General features: G+C 38.2%; 1 protein-coding gene across 2 annotated transcripts in view; it reads right to left on the bottom strand.

Moving 5' to 3' along the window:
- KITLG (KIT ligand) overlaps positions 1-21,377 on the bottom strand; it is an 87,318-nt gene that overhangs the window by 28,578 nt on the left and 37,363 nt on the right. For both annotated transcript variants that reach the window (XM_007449117.1, XM_007449118.1), the window contains exon 3: positions 10,073-10,135. In XM_007449117.1, coding sequence (XP_007449179.1) covers positions 10,073-10,135 — 63 coding nt within the window. The remainder of the gene's footprint in view (positions 1-10,072; positions 10,136-21,377) is intronic.

Raw genomic sequence — 21,377 nt, 5'->3', positions numbered from 1 at the left:
ATTCATCTTTGTATGTGTGTGTATATATATATTTTATATATATATACACACACACATATATATAACATGTATCATTCTAGAATGCTAACTGAATCAATGATATCGATTCATTGTCCTTGACCTGCTAGCATGCCACCACAGAAGATCTGGGTAAAAACTGTGAACTTCCTACGGGATTTTAAAATACCATAAGCACCAAATTAATGATTTAACTAAACAATTAAAGATATAAAAACAACTAAAATTGAAAGCATTCTAAACATAACCAGGAATATGACCGCTTCCAAAAACCAACAATGAAAATTTAAAATAGATGATTATATGAATTTCAGAAGATGTATGACATAATACCTCTGTGGACCCAGAACTGGTAAATTTGAGTCGCTGGCTGAAAAAAAAACATCCTGGGGACTTGCTAAATCTGGCCTGCTTTCTCCTCTCCATCCCCTGCTTCATTTAAGAAACTGTTCCGGTTTAATAGTTGAAAACATTTGACACACTCTTCCACATCAGTCTTAGATGAAGAGAGAGTCTCTAAGAGCAGTCACCATAAGCCTTTTGGAATTAGAATCTGAAAGTGGACAAAACATACTCTAACATTTCTTCATGGATGCACTTGGCACTACTTTTCCATTTGGTAACTGTCTTAGGTACGTGTCTGCTTCCTTAGTGGGCCTCATGTGGTTGTCTGCACTGTGAGGGATTTCTCCACAACGGAGCTGGGGTAAAATATCCATTTAGAGACTCAGAGGGAGGAAAGGCCTAGCTCATAAACTATGAGGCTTCTGAGGAATAGTCACAGTGAGTCTTCACCCCATCTTCTAATCCAACCAATCTAATTACCAGGATTACCACCCAGTTTGATTGCTTTTGTTTTGTTTTCTTTAATGAGTTGTCAACCCTCAATCTTGCCAGAATTAGAGGTATGGATGCCCAGGGTACAAAAGCATTCCCTTCTTTCCTCTTGTGCTTCTAGCATTTACCTCCTGGCTGGGCAGACAAAAGAATCTAGAGCCATGCCACTGGAATCACAATGGTTTAGATCTGGAAGAAATGCTGAAGACCATCTGGTCCAGTCCCACCAATTTCATAAATGAGAAAACCAAGGCCTAAAGCAGTGAAGTGGCTTGCCAAGATTACACAACAAACTTAAATATTAGAAACCAAGACTCCCAAGCACTCGTCTAGTTCTTTTATCAGTGAATACAGGCAAAGCACATACAGCTGCAGTATTTTCTTCTGGGTTCTCCATGACTCATGTGGTCTCACATCTGCACAAGGCACACTGGCCCTTAACCTCAATTAAGAGATTTCTTAAGAACTGGAAATGGCTCTGTCTCATTTCAATGAATCCAGAGCTATACTACGGAAAGCAAATTTCTCCCAGCAATCGTTGCAACCAAAGAGCAAATGCTAATCGCCTTTAGCGAACTCTCTGGTTTTTACTCTTAGGGCTAGAAAGCTGACACTCCCTGCCACTCTCAAACATTCCATGGGCAGGCAGATTTAAAACATTCCTACAATAACACTTTGTAAAATATTGTGCGCTCACATTACTACTGTAGAGTCTCCAAAATCTTAACTCCCTTTTAGATGAGCTGGGTTTTGTCGTTATTTATTTTAGTCTTCTGTCTAAACAATTAATTTGGGTTTCCAGTGTTCACTGTAGACATCTAACTTTGCATTTTCTTGTTTGAATTAAAGTGATGTAGAAACCTCAATCTGATTAAGATGGTAATCATTCCAAACACTATAAATATGTGATGTTTCCCGGGCAGGCCTATAAATGGCCTCTGAACCAGACACAAAATAGCACCATGAGGAAGGATCAGCATGGGGAGGTGAGGGCAGCAATGATGAACTAGAGGCTGTGTCTAATTCTAACTCGGTTAACACACTTTGTGATTTTAGGCAAGTCACTTATTCAGAACTTCAGTTTCTCTATAAAATACAGGGGTCTGTCTAATCTGTGCTAGCTGATAGGGGGTCCGTTAGCCACCTTCAGCTACTTATCACTCAAAATGTGGCCAGTGTGACTGAGGAACTAAAATATTACTTTTGCTTAACTAATTCAGTCTGTTGAAAGTTAAAAAATCAATAGTTGATTTGGTGACTGGAAAACTTTTAAGTATGTTTGGAAAAGCTTAGGTATGGGAATATGCATCTTCAACTGTAAACTTTATAAAAAGCTAAATGAATAAATATTTCTGATGAAAATTAATGTCTAACTGGAGTGTACTGTAGGTATGAAATACACAGTGGATTCTGAATAAATACAAAATAATGAAAGCTATCCCACTGATTATTTTATATTGATTGTAAGGTACAATGATAACATTTTGAATATATTGGACTAAATAAAATTTAATATACTTAATTTTTCCTGTTCCTTTTTATTTTTTAAAATGTAGCTATCGGACAATTTAACATTACATATGTGGCTTCTATCAGATAGTAATGGTCTAGATGTCCTGAAAGTATCTTAATATAATCACTTATTTATTAAGATGGGCCCTGTACTTTGAGAATACAAAAGAGCCACTTAAAAATCGTATTTAATCTTATATTTTATTCATTTACCTAACATTTTACACTTACTCCTTTGACATACATACTCTATTACATGAGAGATAGAAGTAGTTAAGTACAGTGTCTCCTTGACTGACGTCTATTTCTATAGGGAGCACATCAAATCATAGGGGCGGATTCTGAGGATCCACACCTACAAATAGTTAACTTGCCCTGCGGCCACAGCTGACTGAACAATAATGCCCTCCTGAGCCAGATGGGTCAATCAGAAAGTCCCTCCCCAAAACTGGTAGTAATGATAGGAACTGACAACGAGTCTCTGAGCAGGGTCAAAACTAATATGTAAATGTGGGAGCTCTGGGGCAGCGATATGCCCCCCAGGTGACTGGAACAGAGAAAAATTCTGCACAGGCAAAACAGAATGAGGCAGAGATGCAGAGAAGGGGAAAGGAAAACCTGGTAGCTTTCCAATCCTGGCTCCAGTCCCTTCATGAGGCCTGGCTGCATCCCTATCCTTGACTGGAATGCTATTCTTCAGTCTCCTTAAAATAATGGGACTTTTTTGTTTTTTTTTTTTGTTTTGTTGGTAAAGCTCGAGTTCATTACTGTTAGTGAGAACCAAAGGAATATAAACAAATGAGATGGGCTCCTCAAGATTTGGAAATCACGCATTTTTTGCCAACAGTTAAATGTTTACTGGTAAGTAGTTTTTGAGTAGCTACTACCTGCTTAAATGGTAAGGAAATACAAAGGAGTAAAAGATTTGATCCCTAATCTTTAGATAAAGACAGCAAAAAGAGAAAATATAACAACAAAATAATTGTGATGACATAGGACAATCATTGTATGTATACTATATCTTGGGTTTTTCATATCTTAATTATTTCTCACAACAGTACTTTGAGACAAGTCCATAACGCATACGATTTTAAAAAGCTATGTAAGCAATACATGATCAAGTACCCCAAATGATTTGTTTCTGGACAAATTCTATAGAAATTCAGAGATAATAAACTAAAAGGTAAGGTCCACAGAGCAGATACCACATCAGTGTTGCTGACCACTTGTCCCCCACAAGCACCAAGCAGAAGCACAAAATAGGGGTGATGTCAATTTTTAATGGCCAAATGATACGGGGAAGAGAGCATGGTCTGGAACACTAGGAAATGGTCTTATGAGAAAAAGGGATCTTAAGTTGACCTTGGAGGCGGATGACCACTAAGATGCTTTTAGCCCCAGGGTATTGTGTAATTCTGTGGGTAGACTTTGGATGAGAGGATGGGAGAAAAGAACATTCCTAGCAAAGGAAAGTAGTACTAGGCAGCCTTGGAATTGAGAATAAGCAAGGTGATTCTAGGAGGCAGGGATGCATCTGGCTGGAGGGGCGAGTCTGTGTTGGGGAAGAACGGGTATTAAGATGAAGTGGTTTTGGTGGGGCAAGATTAGGGCAGGTCAAGAACATCAGATTCAGGAATTTGGCTTTCAGCCTTCAATCGCTGAGAACAATGAGAAGGTTTTTGATTAAGGAAATGACTCAATAAAAGTGGCGTGTAACAGAAGGCTCACGGAAACCATGATTCCTCAGAATTGCATGATACAGCTCTTAGACCTAAGAGTTTTTACAAAATGCACACATATCTAAAAGAAGGTAACAGTATGACATTGAGGTGCAGATAATGTGTGATGAGTTACAGTTATTCGCCTCATCATCAAAATCTTGTAGATTCTATTCAGTTGGTGCCTCAGGGAAATTACAAGTGACTACATGTTAGGGCACTTTCCTCCTTCCTTCCTTCTTCATTTTCTTTCAGCAGATAATTTATTAAGTGCCTGTCATATGTTGGACACTGAGGACAGAAGAGCAAAATTATACTATTCCCGCCCTCAGGAAGTTTACAGGTGAATAGAAGATTATTAACTAAATAATTCCACAAATAAACGAAAGCACTACTACTCTGAGGAGTGCTATGAAAAGAGTTTCTAATAGGAGGATATGGCTTCCTCAAGGAGAGGGAAAGCTTCCTTAAAGAAGTGAAATTGAAAATGAAAGAGTCAGACAAATAACAAATGCTGGAGAGGGTACAGAGAAAAGGGAACCCTCTTACCCTCCTGGTGGGAGTGTAAGTTGGTGCAGCCTCTAGGGAGAACGGCATGGAGGTTCCTCAGAAAACTAAAAATAGAGCTACCATAGGATCCAGCAATCCCACTCCTAGGCATATACCGGGACAAAACAACAATTCAAAAAGATGCATGCACCCCTATGTTCAGAGCAGCACTATTCACAGTAGCCAAGACGTGGAAACAACCTAAATGTCCATCGACAGATGAATGGATAAAGAAGAAGTGGTACATATATACAATGGAATATTACTCAGCCAGAAAAAGGAATGAAATAATGCCATTTGCAGCAACATGGATACAGCTAGAGATTATCATGCTAAGTGATGTAAGTCAGAAAGAGAAAGACAAATACCATATGATATCCTTATATGTGGAATCTAAAATATGGCACAAATGAACCTATCTACAAAACAGAAACAGACTCACAGACATAGAGATCAGACTTGTGGTTGCCAAGGGGGAGCAGGGGAGGGAATTTGGGGTTGGTAGATGCAAACTATTACATTTAGAATGGATAAACAATAATGTCCTACTGTATAGCACAGGGAACTATATCCAGTCTCCTGGGATGTTTATCCCATGGAATGGAAAAGAATATGAAAAAAAAGAATGTCTATATGTGTATAACTGAGTCACTTTGCTGTACAGCAGAGATTGACACAGCATTGTAAATCAACTATACTTCAATTAAAAAAGAAAAAAAGAAAACCATAGAAGGAAAAAAAAAAAAAGAAAATGAAAGATTCAGGAGTTACCTAAACAAAAGGATTGACCAGCACTCTAGGTACAGAGAAAGGCATGCAGGAAAGGAACAGTGGCAGCAAGGAACATGTGAGGTTGAGGGACTGAACAAGAATTTGGAAAGGTGCCAGATCACAAGAGCCTTGGAGGCCTTGTTTAAGGAACTCCTTTTCCTAAGAACAACCATTCAAAGCATATGAAGAGGAGGGGTAAAATGATCAGATGTATTTGTTTTGTTTTGTTTTTTTAAAGAAGAACCACCCTGTCTTCTATAGAAGAGTTGAAACCTCACATAATAAATCCTGGAAGGGTGAGGGAGATGAGAAGATCCCAGAGGGAGCAGACCAGGCAAAAGAAGGTGGGGAGAGTTGAGATAGTGAAATCGTGCAGATGGGAGGAAGGGTGCTACAGAGGGAAGATGGCTGGGAGGCATATTGTTAGAATAACATTATGTATGGCCAATGGCTTATTTGTTTAACCTTGTCTTTAAAAGAATAATGATTAAAAACTGACATGACAGTAAAGACCGGTTCAGGTAAAAAATCATCAATAGATGCTAAGTCCACGAGAGAAATTTTGATGAAGAACTGTACGTGGTCTTCAAGTAACTCCCCAAAGATTGCTTCTTAGTTGTTAATGAGTAAATACACAGAAATGGTGGAACACCTGAACCAGGAGATCAAAACATGCAGCAAGAGAAGATGGACATTGTGTGCCTTTGGATGTGATAACCTGAGGACACATCATCACTTAATGTAGCATCACGGCTTGGAATGCTTATTCTGAATATAATCATTAAAAAACATCAATTGTTTCAAAGAGAAATATTTTATCCAAAGGGGAGGGCTGTATAACTCAAAAATTTCATTGTCATAAAGACAAAGAAAGGCTGTGAAGTCTTAAAGTAAGATCAAAGAGACACGATGCATTAGTTTCCATGAACTTAGTGGGCTTAAAACAGCACAAATTTATTATTTTATAGCTCTTGAGGTCAAAGTCCAAAATGGGTCTTCCTAGGCTCAAATCAAAGTGATCACAGGGGCTGTGTTTCTTCTAGTGGCTCTACAGAAGAATCCCTTTCCTCGCCTTTTCTAGCTTTTAGAGATCTCCTGCATTCCTTGGCTTGTGGCCCCTTCATCTTCAAAGCCAGTAGTGTAACATCTTCTCTCTAGTCCCTAAACTCCTGCCTCCCTCTCATAAGGATTCATGTGATCAGACTGGGCCCACCTGGATACTCCAGAATACTCTCCCCATCCCCAAATCCTTAATTACATCGGCAAAGACCCTTTTGCCATGGAAGGTAATATAGTCACAGCATGAGACATTTTTGGGGGCAATTATTCTGCCGATCATGGATGATATTAAAATGCAAATCATGATCCTAGATTAGATCTTGTACTAGAGGGAAAAAAATGCAAAAAAAAAATTGACAAAATTGAAATACAGCCAACAGATTGGAGTATTTTAGTTACTGCTAAATTTACTGAAGCGGGACAACCATACTGTGGTTATGTAAGAGAAAATCCTTAGGAAACACATACTGAAGTATTTTAGGGGTTAAACAGCCATTTTGTATACAACTTACTCAATGGGTTTAGAAAAATAACACATGTGCACACAGAAAGCAAGCATTTAGTAAAGCAAATGAGGCAAAATGTTAAAAATAGATGAATCTGTATTAAAAGGTATATGAGTGTTCTTTAAATATTCTTACAACTTTTCTGGAAATTTGAAAGTATTTTCAAATAAAAAGTTAGAAGAAAACTGATAAATATGTAATTTAACTAAAAAGGGATGAATTTTTTTACTCATATACCACAAGCAACTCATAGTTTATATCATTTTAGAGGGGTCAGAATAACAGCAGATGTGTGGCCCAAATTCAGCAACTCAGTTTTTGTTCTTTCTATAATAACATTACTAGTAAGTGGAAAGGGTCAGAAACGTTTAGGACTTTTTAGTTTAGGAACTTAAAGGAAATCCTAACAGTCTGACAGTATTATAGTTTCAAAGAGTTTAAAATAAAATTGGTAATTATTGTTAGATTTAAATACCAACCAGTGGATCACACCCTGCTATTTGTGAGAGACAATCTGCTGGGTAATTTTCTTAAAAGACCCTTAGAAAAGTAACCTCCCCTTGTCAGGAGTATTTAGCTTATTTTTAAAACGAAAGCAAAAAATAAAGTGTATTCTACCCTATTGCTTTCTTCTGCCTAGTGCCTCTGGCAGAATTTTACTGCTCTGGCCCCAGAGAATCTTTCTGGTACCCATACTGGCTCCCACTCTACCCTCTGTTGTTTAAAGACAAAAGATAACAGCAGCTGGGGCTCTGACCACTGACAAATTATCAGGGGCCTCTCCACTGGGAAACTCCTCTGGTATTGGCAGAAACTAACATTTTAAAATGAAGGTAAAACAAAGCGTAAGACCCCCTATTTTCTACCCAAAGGCCTATGCACGGGCTTGTTTTTCTTGCCAACTGCGGTAGCCAAGAACAGAGTTTCTCCAGTTGTGCCAGGACAGTGTGCCAAGACCAAATAATAGCGGACTTTTCTCAATTACAGAAACAAGAAAAAAAAAAATAGGTGGCAATGAATCAGATTTATTTTTACAAGTTTAGCTCTTGTTATCACTAACCAATACTGAAATCTATAATTTAGCACATTCTATGATTATACTAGCACAATCTATGATTTATACCAGCACAAAATAATCTATTTCGCTATTTTCAGTTTAACATATTGTTTTTCAAAGAGTTGCATGATTTCTTTGAGAGAGTTTGGCAATCCCAGGCCTAAGTGCTTCTGTAGTCAGGAGCAAGGTGCATCTTTATTACTTAGATGCTTCACTTAGAACACTCTTCCTTTGCTATTATAATTATTTAGATACCCACATTTAGGGTTAAGAGTCAGATGACCTAGGGTTTCTTTTTAAGGCTCTATCACTTTCTAGTTGTTTAACTTTGGGCAAAATGCTTCTGGGTTGTAAAGCTCAGGGTGTCATTTGTAAAATAGGAATCACAGTAGCTACCCTGCTTTCCTCACAGGGTTTTTTCTGATCATCCAAGGAGATTAAAAACATGAAATCACTTTGAGAATAGAAAAGCATTATGAAAAGGCCAGCTACTGCCCCTGCCCATTATTATTAAAGTTTTTGAACATAAGGCTAATTGATGTATATTTGTTTCTTAAAGTGTCTCATAAACTGCTAGCTCCATAGTGTTTCCTAAACAGACACTTGCTGAGTAAGCAAATGATTAATTTTCAGGCTGCTATCATGTTACATTATTATTTCCAGAGAACTCTCCTAATTCAATAGGACAGACATTGACCTAGACTTGCTAGGTCAACAAAGAGGATAACTTGTTCAACAAGAAGGTACATGTTCTAAGGAATTCTAAGGAACGTAGTAGATAGTAAATATTTTAGCATAAACTAAATCCCCTTGAAATGACAACCTTATAGTCTTTGAAAGATGTTTTAAACACAGCACTGAGTGGTGTGCTTAACATACTTGAACTGGTAATAATTTTGATGGACTCGTCCACAGAAAGGACTCAAAGTTTAAGACAACTTGCACAAAGTCGATGTGTAATAAGTATTTTTGGTAAGTTATGGAAAGATGTCAAGTTGCAGAGCAGAGAGTAACCCAAATTATTTTAAATTAACTCAAAGGAACAATACAGTAGTTAAAATGAGTCAACATGGAACATGTTATACGTCAAAGGCATGTTGCAAAATATAAGCAAGTTGCAAAGTGATACATGCAGTATAATGGCATTAACATAAAATATGCAAAAAAATTGGTATCTTATGAATGGATGTACAGTTTGCAATCAAAGTATTAGAGCAGGGCTACTGTGGGCTGTTGCACTCAACACAGCTCCAAGGGGGTGGTATCTTCAGGCCAAGCCTTGAAAACATGCATTGGAATGAGAAATTCCTGCTCAGAGTACTTATTCCTAAGAGACAAAGTGAGCACTAATGGGTATAGGAAAGGGGCATATATGGGGCTTTAGTTATATTTATCATAATTCACTATTAAAAAATATATTTGAAGCAAATACTGCACAATGGTACCATTTGACAAGCTATGTGATGAATACACAGGCATTACATTATTCCCTATGCTTGAAATATTTCTTCATGTATGAATACTGATACTATGTAATGAGAAAAACAAAATTGCTTAGTTACAGTAATAAAGGAGTATCTATAATCATAGCCACATATTTTTATTGTAAGGTTTTAAGAATCAATCACATTGCAAATAAATTCAGAGATAAAACATTTTGGGTTCTCAAATTAACTCAAATTAAATAGGAGACTTATATAGGACCTTTTCAGGTATGAAAATAATTTACATAATTTTACACTCAAGCCTTTTTTGGGGGAAGACTGAAGGAAAGAGAGAAATCAGTGGCTAGCTCTAAGGAAGGTGATCTTATTTACTTTGGGAGTACAGGTGTAAGACACATGTGCTGAAATGCTCATCCAAAACTAAAGTTTAGCAGTTGCCTGAGGAAAAAAAATATGTAAGTCAAATTCCAAAGATAGCTTCTTCAAATTCTGACAATTAGCAAACTCCTAAATGGCAGATAATTTCCTATCTCAATATGAATGATCCCATCTCTTTTGTCAGCTACCAAAATGAAACCCAGAAATGTACAGTTTACATACCAAAACGTCCATCCCGGGGACATATTTCAGGGTTATCTTATAGTCTTTTGGAAGATTTGCCACCTACAGAAACCAAAAAAAAAAAAAAAAAAAAAAAAAAAAAAAGGAAAAAAATATCTGTAAGAAAATCCATACATATCAGTCATATTGTTTTTAGTGGTTTGGAGAAAAACACCTACAAACCTATTATGCTTTTAGTTACTACTGAATTTCAATATTTACATATAAAGTGATTTTTCATTCTTGATTTCCCTTTGCAATCAAAGGCACTCTCCAGAAATAAAGTGATAATACATATCTTTTTTCCTCCAAATTCAGTTATGGGTGGCTAAGTATAATCTACTGAGTTTTGGAAACATGATTTGAATTTCAATTTCCGTCTGTGGTCTTGGAATATCCCTCTAGGATTATATTCCTATTTGTTCCTCCAAAGAATCAGTAACACAGTATATTTTTCTTGTAAGTGGTTTACCAAGTGATATGTCAACATCACCAGGGAATCTGTAGAAACGCAGTCACGGGCCACACCAGACCTACTGAATCTTATGTAACAAGTCCTCCAGGTGACTCTGATGTACGCTCAAGTTGGAGAACTACTGCTCTACGTTGATCCTAGAAAAAAAATGTCTGCGAAATTTCAAAAGATCAATGATACTTATGAGTGGCAAATGCTTTATCACTTAATTAATTTAGAAAGATTCAGTTCTGTGATATAACTTAATCCACTTAGCTGGTGCTGAACGTTTGAGATGCCTCAAGTGTTTACCTAGCTTCTTTTAAAGGCTTTCAAAGACTAACCCATTTCCACCAGTCACTGTGGCATAAGTTGAACAAGCACCTGATTTAGAACCAGGGGATATGGAACAAATCTAAACTGTACTTTGGTTTCTCTCATCTGTAAAGTGGAGATAAAAGTACCCATGTCTGAGAGTCAATTTATGAGCTGAGATGAGTGAATGTGCCAATCAATCCATATTCTTCACTGAGAGCTATACTGGCAACTGACTTCCAAGGCACACATCCTGGTAACTTACAGAGTTCTAGGCTCACTTGTCTCCTTTTCTACACATAGTACCACCTTACATCTCACCCTTCTAGCACAGATAAAATTTCCAGCTGTATCATATGGCCCATTTATAATATGTATAAACTGACTTAGCCCATTGAGTCTTAAAATAATATACAATGTAAAAAAAAGTGGTTTTGCTTTATTATATCCTCAATGGGTCTATCTTGCCTTGGTGGGCTCATTTCCCCCTTTACCCTGTCTCTAAAATCATTACTATTACCCATAGTAAGCTGGGATGTTGTGCATGTTTGCCAGACTAGGCCATCTCTGACAAGGCTCCCAGAACGCAATCCATATGGTTTCTTCTTGGCTTTGCCAATAGCTTCTGGAATCTGAGAACAATTTGGTGAGAAAAGAATCTAGTTAAAGGCATAAGCAGTCAGAGGGGAGCCAAGGAAGTAGCTGATCCCACTGTGCATGCTACCATTCTACTTCCAATGGTACCATCTCCCACTCATCTCAGCCTCCAGCCTAACACTTACCAAATATTTATGATGTGCTGGCACTGTGCTTATCAAGGGCTTATGTTGCATGATCACATCCAAGCCTCAGAATCCCTTTCACATAGTATCTCTATTTAATGAATGAAGAACTTAAGGCTCAAAGAGATCAAGAAACTTGACTAAGGTCACATGATTACTACGTGTTAAGTCTGGACTAGAACTCAGGTCTCTGACAGCACAGCCTCCCTTGCCTCTTAGCTCAACTACATATTTTCATCTATCTACTCTCTGCACACTTGTTCTAGATATTTTCCACTTGTGAGGCTCACCATCAACCCTCCTCATGCCACCCCCAATAAAACAGTAAAGTCCTGGGCTTCCCTGGTGGCACAGTGGTTGAGAGTCCGCCTGCCGATGCAGGGGACATGGGTTCGTGCCCCGGTCCGGGAGGATCCCACATGCCGCGGAGCGGCTGGGCCCGTGAGCCATGGCTGCTGGGCCTCCGCGTCTGGAGCCTGTGCTCCGCAACGGGAGAAGCCACAACGGCGAGAGGCCCGCGTACCGCAAAAACCAAAAAACCAAAAAACCAGTAAAGTCCTTGCTGCTTACTGAAAACACATCTGGGCTGCCACAGAAGGTGGCATTTTTTTATCTTTAATTTCGGGGTGACTCTCTTACTCTTTACATTTAACTTTCTTTCTCTTGGTCAAACTTCCCACCATGCTTCCCTAATTTCTTTTGTCTTGTGGATCTTCATCCCCATTTTTGAAAAGCAAAAGGACCTTGTTATTTTATGTAAGCCCCAGTGGAAGACATAGCTGACCTAAAAGCTGGAATCAGAACGAGCAGCAACATTCTGTTTTGTTATGAACCAACCAAGTAAATGAAAGTCATTCCAGATGGAGAAACATGGCAAGAAGTGGCAGGTGTTCTGAACACAAGGTGCTTGACAATCTAGCCGTCCTTAAGCACAACTGACATTATCAGAAAATAAATATAGAATTGACCAAACTGGTATTCAGATAACTTAGGATCTGAGTATGTACTGAATGGGCAGAAAAAAATGTAAGCGATATGCTGGCCAATTTTGTTTTATTAGTAATCTATACATAAAAATTGGTGCAAAGAAACCTTACAAGAAGTTCTCTGACCAATACACTGAAATCTCCACACCTTACCACTTGGGGGGTATATAATAATAATTTCTGCATTAAACTGATTTACTGATATTTAATTTATGGTAGAACTGAAAAGTAATACTATTTTTGAAAAATGCTTTACAGTTTAAGTTTTCATACACAGTCTCTATCATGACCCCAGAGATATGTTATTAAGCCTATTTCACAGAAGAAAACACAGAGAGGTTAACTGGCATCCCAAGGTCACAGTCATCAGGAGTACCTGTTGGAGGTAAGGATACAAATCTTGGCTCTGTGTGCTGGTCTCAGCACAGTTATCTACAGATCAGTCTCTGCATTATTACTTTCTTGGCTTGCATTGGTTTGTTTCCAGTTACATTTGGAAGAGAAATTAGGAAGTCAAGCTGTATATTTTTATGGCTGCTTCATGAATTATTATATTACTTTCCAAGCATTTATAGTATGTTAAATAGCATTCAGAAAGCACCGATAACCTTGTGATAAATTCGGTTTCTCTTATGTATATTGAGCACTGTGAAAATCTGATAAGAGTAGAGGGAGCCTTTGCCCTAGAACTAGGAAGATAAGCTGTTCCTTCGAGGCAGTTAGTTTGATGTAGGCCTCACAGCACAGGTCCCGGGGACACACTGCTCAGGTTGGATCCATGTCCTGCCATGTGCTAACTCAGAGATCTTGGGCAAACTACTTAATCTTCTTTAGCCTCAATTTCCACATGTGTAAAATGGGAATCACAGAATCGAGCTAGTGGATTTATTAAGACTAAACAAGGATTATATAACTTGTTTAAAATACTTAGAGCTTGAGCATGGTGTGTGAATGAGTATGAGTGTTTATTATTAATTGCAAGGGAATGGGACATTCTAGGTATAGGGTTATATGCAAAGACAAAGACACGGGAGACCAGGGACAGATCATTCAGGCTTTAGCAGGTAGGAGGTAAGAAATACCCCGGGAAAGCCATTATTAGTGAGGGCCCTGAATGTCGGGCCAAGGAGGCCAAGAAGGAGGCAGTGAGGTTCAGCGCAACCAGTTCCAGCGGGACCAGTGAAACCTCTGCTCCTCGTCTGTAAGATGAAGAGGGTGAAGTAGATAACTATGAAAAATTCAGTTTGATTTGCCTTTTTCTCATGGAATTAAGCAGTGGTGCTACACTGCAGGTGTTTAAGCCGGAAGGGAACATGACTGTCAATTTAGGAAGGTGAGTCTGGAGGGATGGATTGGAGCAAGGAGAGAATAGAGACTGGGGGCAGTTTAGAACACCACTAGGAAAGTACTGAGTATGCATTAAATACTTATACAGAGACCAGAAGCTGAAAAAGCAGAGACGTGGTTTAGATTCCAGGGAAGCATAACTGTTGGTAGGGTGAAATGGATACATAACCAAGGCTACAGATTTTGAAAAAAAACCAATCTATTCTCGTAAAATATGTTCAGGGCAAAAAATAAAATAAAATAGAACCTAACTGGTGGAAAATTTACCAAAGGTCCAATTATTCCAAAGGTCCAATGAACTTTGTGGTGTGGAGTGTGAGGATGTAAGTACTGTGCCAGATCATTAAATGCATAAAACTGCAAAAACAAGTCACTTTGTGATAGGCTCACTCTACTACTAGATGGGCCCATTTGCTATCTTTTTTTGGATGTCTTAAGGACTGACCATACTCAGTGACGTGAGGAGGTAAAATATATATGAGAATGGCGTGTAGAAATGCTGGAAACTCAGCCAAGAAAAAGTCTTTGCAAGCCAAACAGGCACTGGCTGACTACCATACCCTGCAGGTATTTGGACTCAGGAGAAAAAGAACTCAAAGTCAGAACATTTAACTCCCTCTCTAGATCACTTATCTAAAATCTTTGGATTTCATGATTCAAATATCATTGAGGTCTCTAAGTCTCATGAAATCAGTGGCTTCTTGGACATCTTTAGTAAGACACACTTGTCTCAGTTGTTTCTCCCAAGTTCTAGATAAGAATCAAAATGCAACAGTAGTAACTCATGATTCCCTTGACACTACATAAAATGTTGCACATATGTGAACCTTTCTGAGGAAAGAGTCCAGTTTTCAGAGTGCTGGGAGACCCAGAGAAGTTTAAGAATCACTGCTGTAGAGCAAAAAACCTAACCTTCTACGCTTATATTTTAAATATCCCAGTTCACTCCTGCAGCAGCTTACTGTAATGCTGGTTGTTCAGTCTTCAGAAATAACACAGGACAAAGATTTTTGCCTTTTTAAAAAAAATTTATTTATTTATTTGGCTGCATTGGGTCTTCATTGTTCCATGCGTGCTTTCTCTAGTTGCGGTGAGCAGGGGCTACTCTTCATTGCGGTGTGGGGGCTTCTCATTGCGGTGGCTTCTCTTGCTGCGGAGCATGGGCTTGAGGCGCACGGGCTTAGTTGCTCCGCGGCGTGTAGGATCTTCCTGGACCAGGTCTCAAACCCGTGTCTTGGCAGGCAGGTTCTTAACTACTGCACCACCAGGGAAGTCCCAGCTTTTTGTCTTTTTATTTCTCCTTATAAGCCATCACTTGTTAATATTGACTAAAAATCTAACTAACCAGGTTAATTACCCTTTTTTTCCCTTTAATAACAACTCAATTAGTGATTTAGAAAAAATTAACATGACAACTCAAAGACTTTTCTGGGTCATATTTTCTCAGTGAAGAATATCTAAATGAAGTTAGATGACACTCATTCTCCTTTCAGATAGAAGAGATTAAAAACATTTTTGGTTTATTTCATAGACACACTTCATAATGTGGATTCCAATTAGGTAGTACTAATTGAACTTCTATAATACGACTGCTTCCTAATCATAAGATAAGGTGACTACTACCTAGGAAATAAAATTCAAGAGGATAGAATGCTAATTCTTAAATTGCAGTTGATACTGACACCTTAAGTTAAAACATCATAAATTATGAACTGGGTTCTTATGCTCTAGAGATGGGCAGTTAGGGGTTCAAACCTCTATTCAGCTCCCTATTTCCAGGTTACTAACCATCACCAGGCCTCCGCTTCCTAATCAATAAGCTGTTGGTAAAAATAATTACCTCCTAGGGTTGTGATGACTAAAAGAGAGAATCCATACAAAGTGCTTTGCATGGTACCTGGATACTCACACAGTAATGATTACTTTAAAAAGTCAAGGAGCAGGAGATTTTGTACCTAAGTGGCTTATCTTATAAAGGAAGAATAATTTTTTCTTTATGATAAGATTGACATGCTTGGTAACATAGCCCGCTACTTGTCAGTTTTTACGACTATTATTTCTAATATGCTTCTGTCCTTTCTTTGCATACTATAAGTCCTAAATTTAGCTTAAAACAGAGAAAAGAATTTTCTACTGACCACAGGAGCAGAAATTTAAATGCTAAATATTGCAAACTAATCAAAATAAACTTTAAAAACTCTCCAGCTATCAAACCATTGTTCTTCAAGGGTCAAACAAAATTATGTGAGACCTCTGCTTTTAAAGAGAAGATATGCTTAATAAAGCTCAGAGTTCACCTAGAAATGGGAAGTCTCAGCGACTCCAGTCTTCCGTTTTAAGGCAGTGGTAATTATATCCAAAGAACATCGTATTTGAAGAAGAATAAAAATTCCGCATCATTCAAAACTGTCCATTCAAAGTGTGAAGTTTGTTATCTAAGTATATGTTTATAATCTTCCATTATTTTAAACTCTAAGAGTCATGCATTAATATAATCTACTTAAAATAAGTGCCTACTTCAAGACCAGGAAAACCACGAATTCTTGACTTTTAATTCTACTCTACTGATTTGTAGACTGACCTTGAAAAGACAGAGTAAGTTCACCTTTACAAGATGGGGCTGGGACAGCAACCTGCCTTAAACATTTTGAGGAAGACAAATAATTACTCAATAGATAGTTAAAGATAAAAAGCTTTTTAAAAAAGCAACAAAGTCGTATTCAATTAAATTCCCCGAAATGAAGGAAAAAATATCACAAATGAAAGGAACAGCAGGAAGAACAATAGGAAAAATTAATTTGAACTATTTCAATATTTGGATTCCTCCTTATATTAACACTTAACAATCATTAAAAGCTATAGCTGAACCATCTCATAGATACAAGTTTTTAGAGTTTCATTCACCCCCTTCCCAGATACTTGACCCTTTCTTTAGGTAGGTCTGAGTTTGCCATTTAAAACAAGTCCTGCAACACTTTTTGGAAACAAAGCAAAATGTTCTGTAAATAGATGAACTATTATGCTGAGTAAACATGCCAGAAGGATTTCAAACGAAAACCATGGGGATTGCAGGGGCAGTAAAAAGTGTCCAATAAGAAATTTAAAAGAAAATGACAGTAAAGTCATAAATCGTGTGCTTCGGTGACATGAGAATCACCCCAAGCAAACAAACTTAATGTTTGTGGGCACAGTGCAAGGTGCCACCTAAAGCAAAGGAGGAACTGGCAGAATGGGCAAAGGAATGATTTCAGCTGAAGAAATTACTATGAAAAACAAGGCAAAAAGGTACTCTCAACCCACTTTCTTTTTCTCAAATAAAATATACCAAAGTTATGTCTGCAAAGAAACCAGATCCTCTTGTTCGATATAACCTCCTTTTGTCAAGACATAACTGAATCTTTCCAAAAGGTACAACCTAAAAAAAGTATCTCCACGGAATAAAAGAATCTCAGAGCTAAAAAGGGTCTCCCAAGTTATCGGATTTAGTAGTTCTTATCTTTTTGGGTGTCACAGACGTCTCTGGGAAGCAGATGAAAGTTATACATGCTCTTCTTAGAAACACACATAAGGCACACGTAGGCATAATTTAGAGTTCCATTTGCAAGAATTTCAAAGTTTATGAATCCTAGATAAAGAACTAAGTATCGATCATGTCCTAGTTCCTCATTTTCAAAACCAGAAGTTGAATCCCAGAAAGGTCCAGGGACTTATTTGTCCAAGGTCACACAGCTGGGTAATAGCAGAGCTGGTATTCAAACACCCCGGTAAGCCTGACCTACTTGAAGATGCTTTTTTGCCCCACTGTTCTCTAGAGAGAGGCTGTGATTATCTATATCCATAAAACTCAAAAGTTACTCATGTTGTTGCTTGAATTAGTGAAATTAATGAGTTTTAGGCTAAGGATGGGAACACAGCTTCTTTTCAGACATGGAAACAACCCAATATTGTAAGTATTATGGCCTAAGCGGTCCTGCCACTTCTATGCAAATAACTATCACCTGGCATATTAGTCAGAAACATTAACGTTCCTACATCACATCTCCACAAGCTGTGATTCTGTATTTCTTAGGCAGGGCCCTGATAGCTATACTTTTAACACGTACCCTAAGAGACTGTGACTGGATGGTTCTCAAATGATATCCCACAAATGCTGATTTAAAGCAGTGGCTTGCAAACATTTTTTCATAAGCTCAATTGTTTTTTCAAGCCAAGTCTTATTTAGAAACCCAGACACATAAATAATAAAAGCAGAGAGGCTAGGTGGACTCTTGAAGCCAGTTTGAAAACCACTGCCCTAGAAGATACAGCACAGGTAATGGGACCAGGAGCTGGGCTTCACCACTCTTGGGTCTCAGTTTTCCTATTTTGGAAGTACTTTGTCTAGATTGTTTCTAAATTCCCTTCCGACTCCAGTACCCTATGACCCCACAAATGCCACTACTACCATTACTGACAGACAGTATTTAGCAGGCACTTGCTATGTTCCTAGCCCTGTTCTATTCACTTATTTAATCTTTAAAGTTACTCTATGAGGTTAAGTACAGTTGACCCTTGAACAACATGGGTTTGAACTACATGGGTCTACTCATACCCCTTTTTTTTTTTTTTTTTTTAAACAGTTAAGTACGGCAGTACTACATGATCCATGGTCGGTTGAATCTGCGGATGCAGAACCACAGCTAGGGAGGAAGCTTGTATACAGAGGACCAACTACAAGCTGTGAGAAGGATGTTCCACTGCTAACCGCCGTGTTGTTCAAAGGTCAATTGTACTGTTAATCTATTACACTGATGAGGAACTGAGGCACAGAGAGGTTATGTGGTAATAACTGTGGTAAAAAATTTACATATACATTCTCTTATTTAATCTACACTACAAAATGGTAAGTAAGAACTGAGATTTAGAAACGTAGTTACTTATCTAAGGTCAAAGAGCAGGTGTGCCAGATTCTAAAATCCATTCTTTGAACCAATAAATTAGCATAGGTTGGGTGCCATGCTATACCAGAAAATCTTTCAAATGGTATCCATTTACGTGTGGTTATTGCGGACTGAGTGATATGCACTCATGTATTCATAGAGATGGGTTAGCTCCCAAACTAGATTATAAACACTCTGAGACCAGGAATTATTTTATATCTTTCAATGTCCTACTCTACGAAATATTGGCTGGGCATTAAGTAGGCCTTTATTCAGTTAGAAGTGATCTTCTAAGTCCTTTTTAGTTACTAACTTGATTTTTTTCCCCCGATAATCCAAAGTAAACACACTAATTTCATTTAGATCAACTCTTGAAATTAAAAAGTTCCCCTCTGAGTCAGGTGCTTGAGGGGTGACAGAAAGACTTTTTTCAGTTTAATAATTTTTTACATTTGCCCTTGGGGGAAGGAATTATATTTTAGTGTTAATAAGTATCTCTTTCCAGGCACTTCTTTCTCCATGCTTCCTGCCATTTTTCACTGTTTCAACTGATAGGTAACAGACTGAAAATAAGCAGATGGTCAAAGACAAGAGTGGAAAAGCTTGGAAGGTGCTTATAATACCTACTTATGCCACTTGAAAATATCGGTTTGACATTTCACAGGAAGTGGTGCTCATTAAGTAATGTTCCTCACACAGCAAAAAATGACTATAAGTAATTTTTCTTAAATACCATTTTAATTTTGGACATGCTCAGCGTGTGGTCAGATACACCATCACCTTCTATCTATGACTCCTTGCCCACATATTTGAAACTGGACACCTAGGACCACTTCAGACCTCCCCTGCTCATCTTAGCTCCATGGTTCTACCAGCAGCCCCATGAGAGCTGTAATTTCCCAGTTGTGGCCTACTTTAAGCATATTTTGGAGACTTGTATTAATCTAACATTTATATTAATCCATACAACATAGATAAAACTACTCATAATAAGAAATGAGATTAAATCAAGGTCACAATATTTTGGTCTCTAAACTGTGACAGAATAGACCATCTAGAGCACTGGTTCTTAAACCTCCTTTAAGGAATGTCTTTAAATGTAGATGCTTTCAGACCTGCTGAATCAGTGGGGCCCAGACACCTATGATTTTCGTAAGCACCACAGGTGATTATGATGCTGCACAGTGGTACACATCCTTACTTCATGGAACAAACATTTCATGAGTGCCTTCTACTGATACCAAATTTCAAATATAAACATTTTCTTTTTAATATAGTTTCTTGGTTCACAAACTAACATGAAGCTTGACGGAAAGGATCATGATACATGTTTTAAAAAAATTTCTTCATCACCCCATCCCCATCCTTATACCTAGCTGGGCATATAGTAGGCAAATGTTGCATTGCTTTGCTCACCAGCTCCTCAAATAAAACATGGTGATACATCTTCAGGCACTGCACCAGAGAATTTTTTTAAACCTGGACTTTGTAAGTATCCAAAGAAATCTGCATGGGGTGTGTGTGTGTGTGTGTGTGTGTGTGTGTGTGTGTGTGTGTGTGTGTGTGTGTGTATTCTTAATTCTGCATTGAGACTAAGCCATCAAGGCTCAGATCGTAACATTAAACTTCTGTTTTGGAGTTTGGCTATGAACCCAAAAGAAAACATATAAACCAAGAAATGCATATCAAAATAGGGAAAATATCTCAAAAAATATACTTTTCTTTCTTTCTACATACTACAATCCTCATTTCTTTCCTATCCTCACATCACGTCCGTTCCCTAGACAATATTCGAATAACTGAGTGCCATTTGGCTCGTCTGAACCAGGAACTTAGAAAACTGCTTCTCAAACTTTGTTCATCCTGAAAGCACACACTGTAGCTCAAGCGAGCATGTACAATCACCGCTAGATCGTGAGAGTTGGGAGGAAGGCATTTCAGATGCTGTGTCTTGCTCTCCCTCTCTGTGGTTTGCATCTTAAGCATGGCACAAAGCCAGCAGTGACCAAGGGGCACCAGTGTAAAATGGCTTTTCCTGAGGGAAGAGTTCCAATGTGATGGATGTGGGAGATGAATCTGGTCAACATTTGGGCAACACATGACTCCAACTGTGTTTACTGAGGGAGCAAATACCCACCCGCATGTGACAGGGTCTTCAAGCTGTTGGAAAGGGGAGAAAGACCATCTCAGATCTTTTGTTAGGCTCGTTAGAGAAGAGTAGGAAGGCATGTGGAAGGGAAATAAAACACTTTTAAGAGATGATGGGGAACAAGCTAGTGCTGGCACATCAGCACACAGAGAACTCGCCAGTATCCTTCACTGCCTGTGAAGGAGATGAAAAGACCAGCAAAGAAACAAAGCCACTTCCGTGGGGTGCAACAGGCCAACTTTACCAACAAGATGCTCCATGACCTTAAATATCTCCCTAGCTGCTCTCTACAAACTCTAGAATAACTCAGTGACTTCTCTCCTGGTCTTCAAAACATACTAATTTAGGGAAAG

Source organism: Lipotes vexillifer, unplaced genomic scaffold (genome assembly GCF_000442215.2).
Source record: "Lipotes vexillifer unplaced genomic scaffold, Lipotes_vexillifer_v1.1 scaffold415, whole genome shotgun sequence".
Taxonomy (NCBI): domain Eukaryota; kingdom Metazoa; phylum Chordata; class Mammalia; order Artiodactyla; family Lipotidae; genus Lipotes; species Lipotes vexillifer.
Note: the sequence above shows the minus strand (reverse complement) of the source record. Positions and strands in the feature narration are given on the sequence as shown.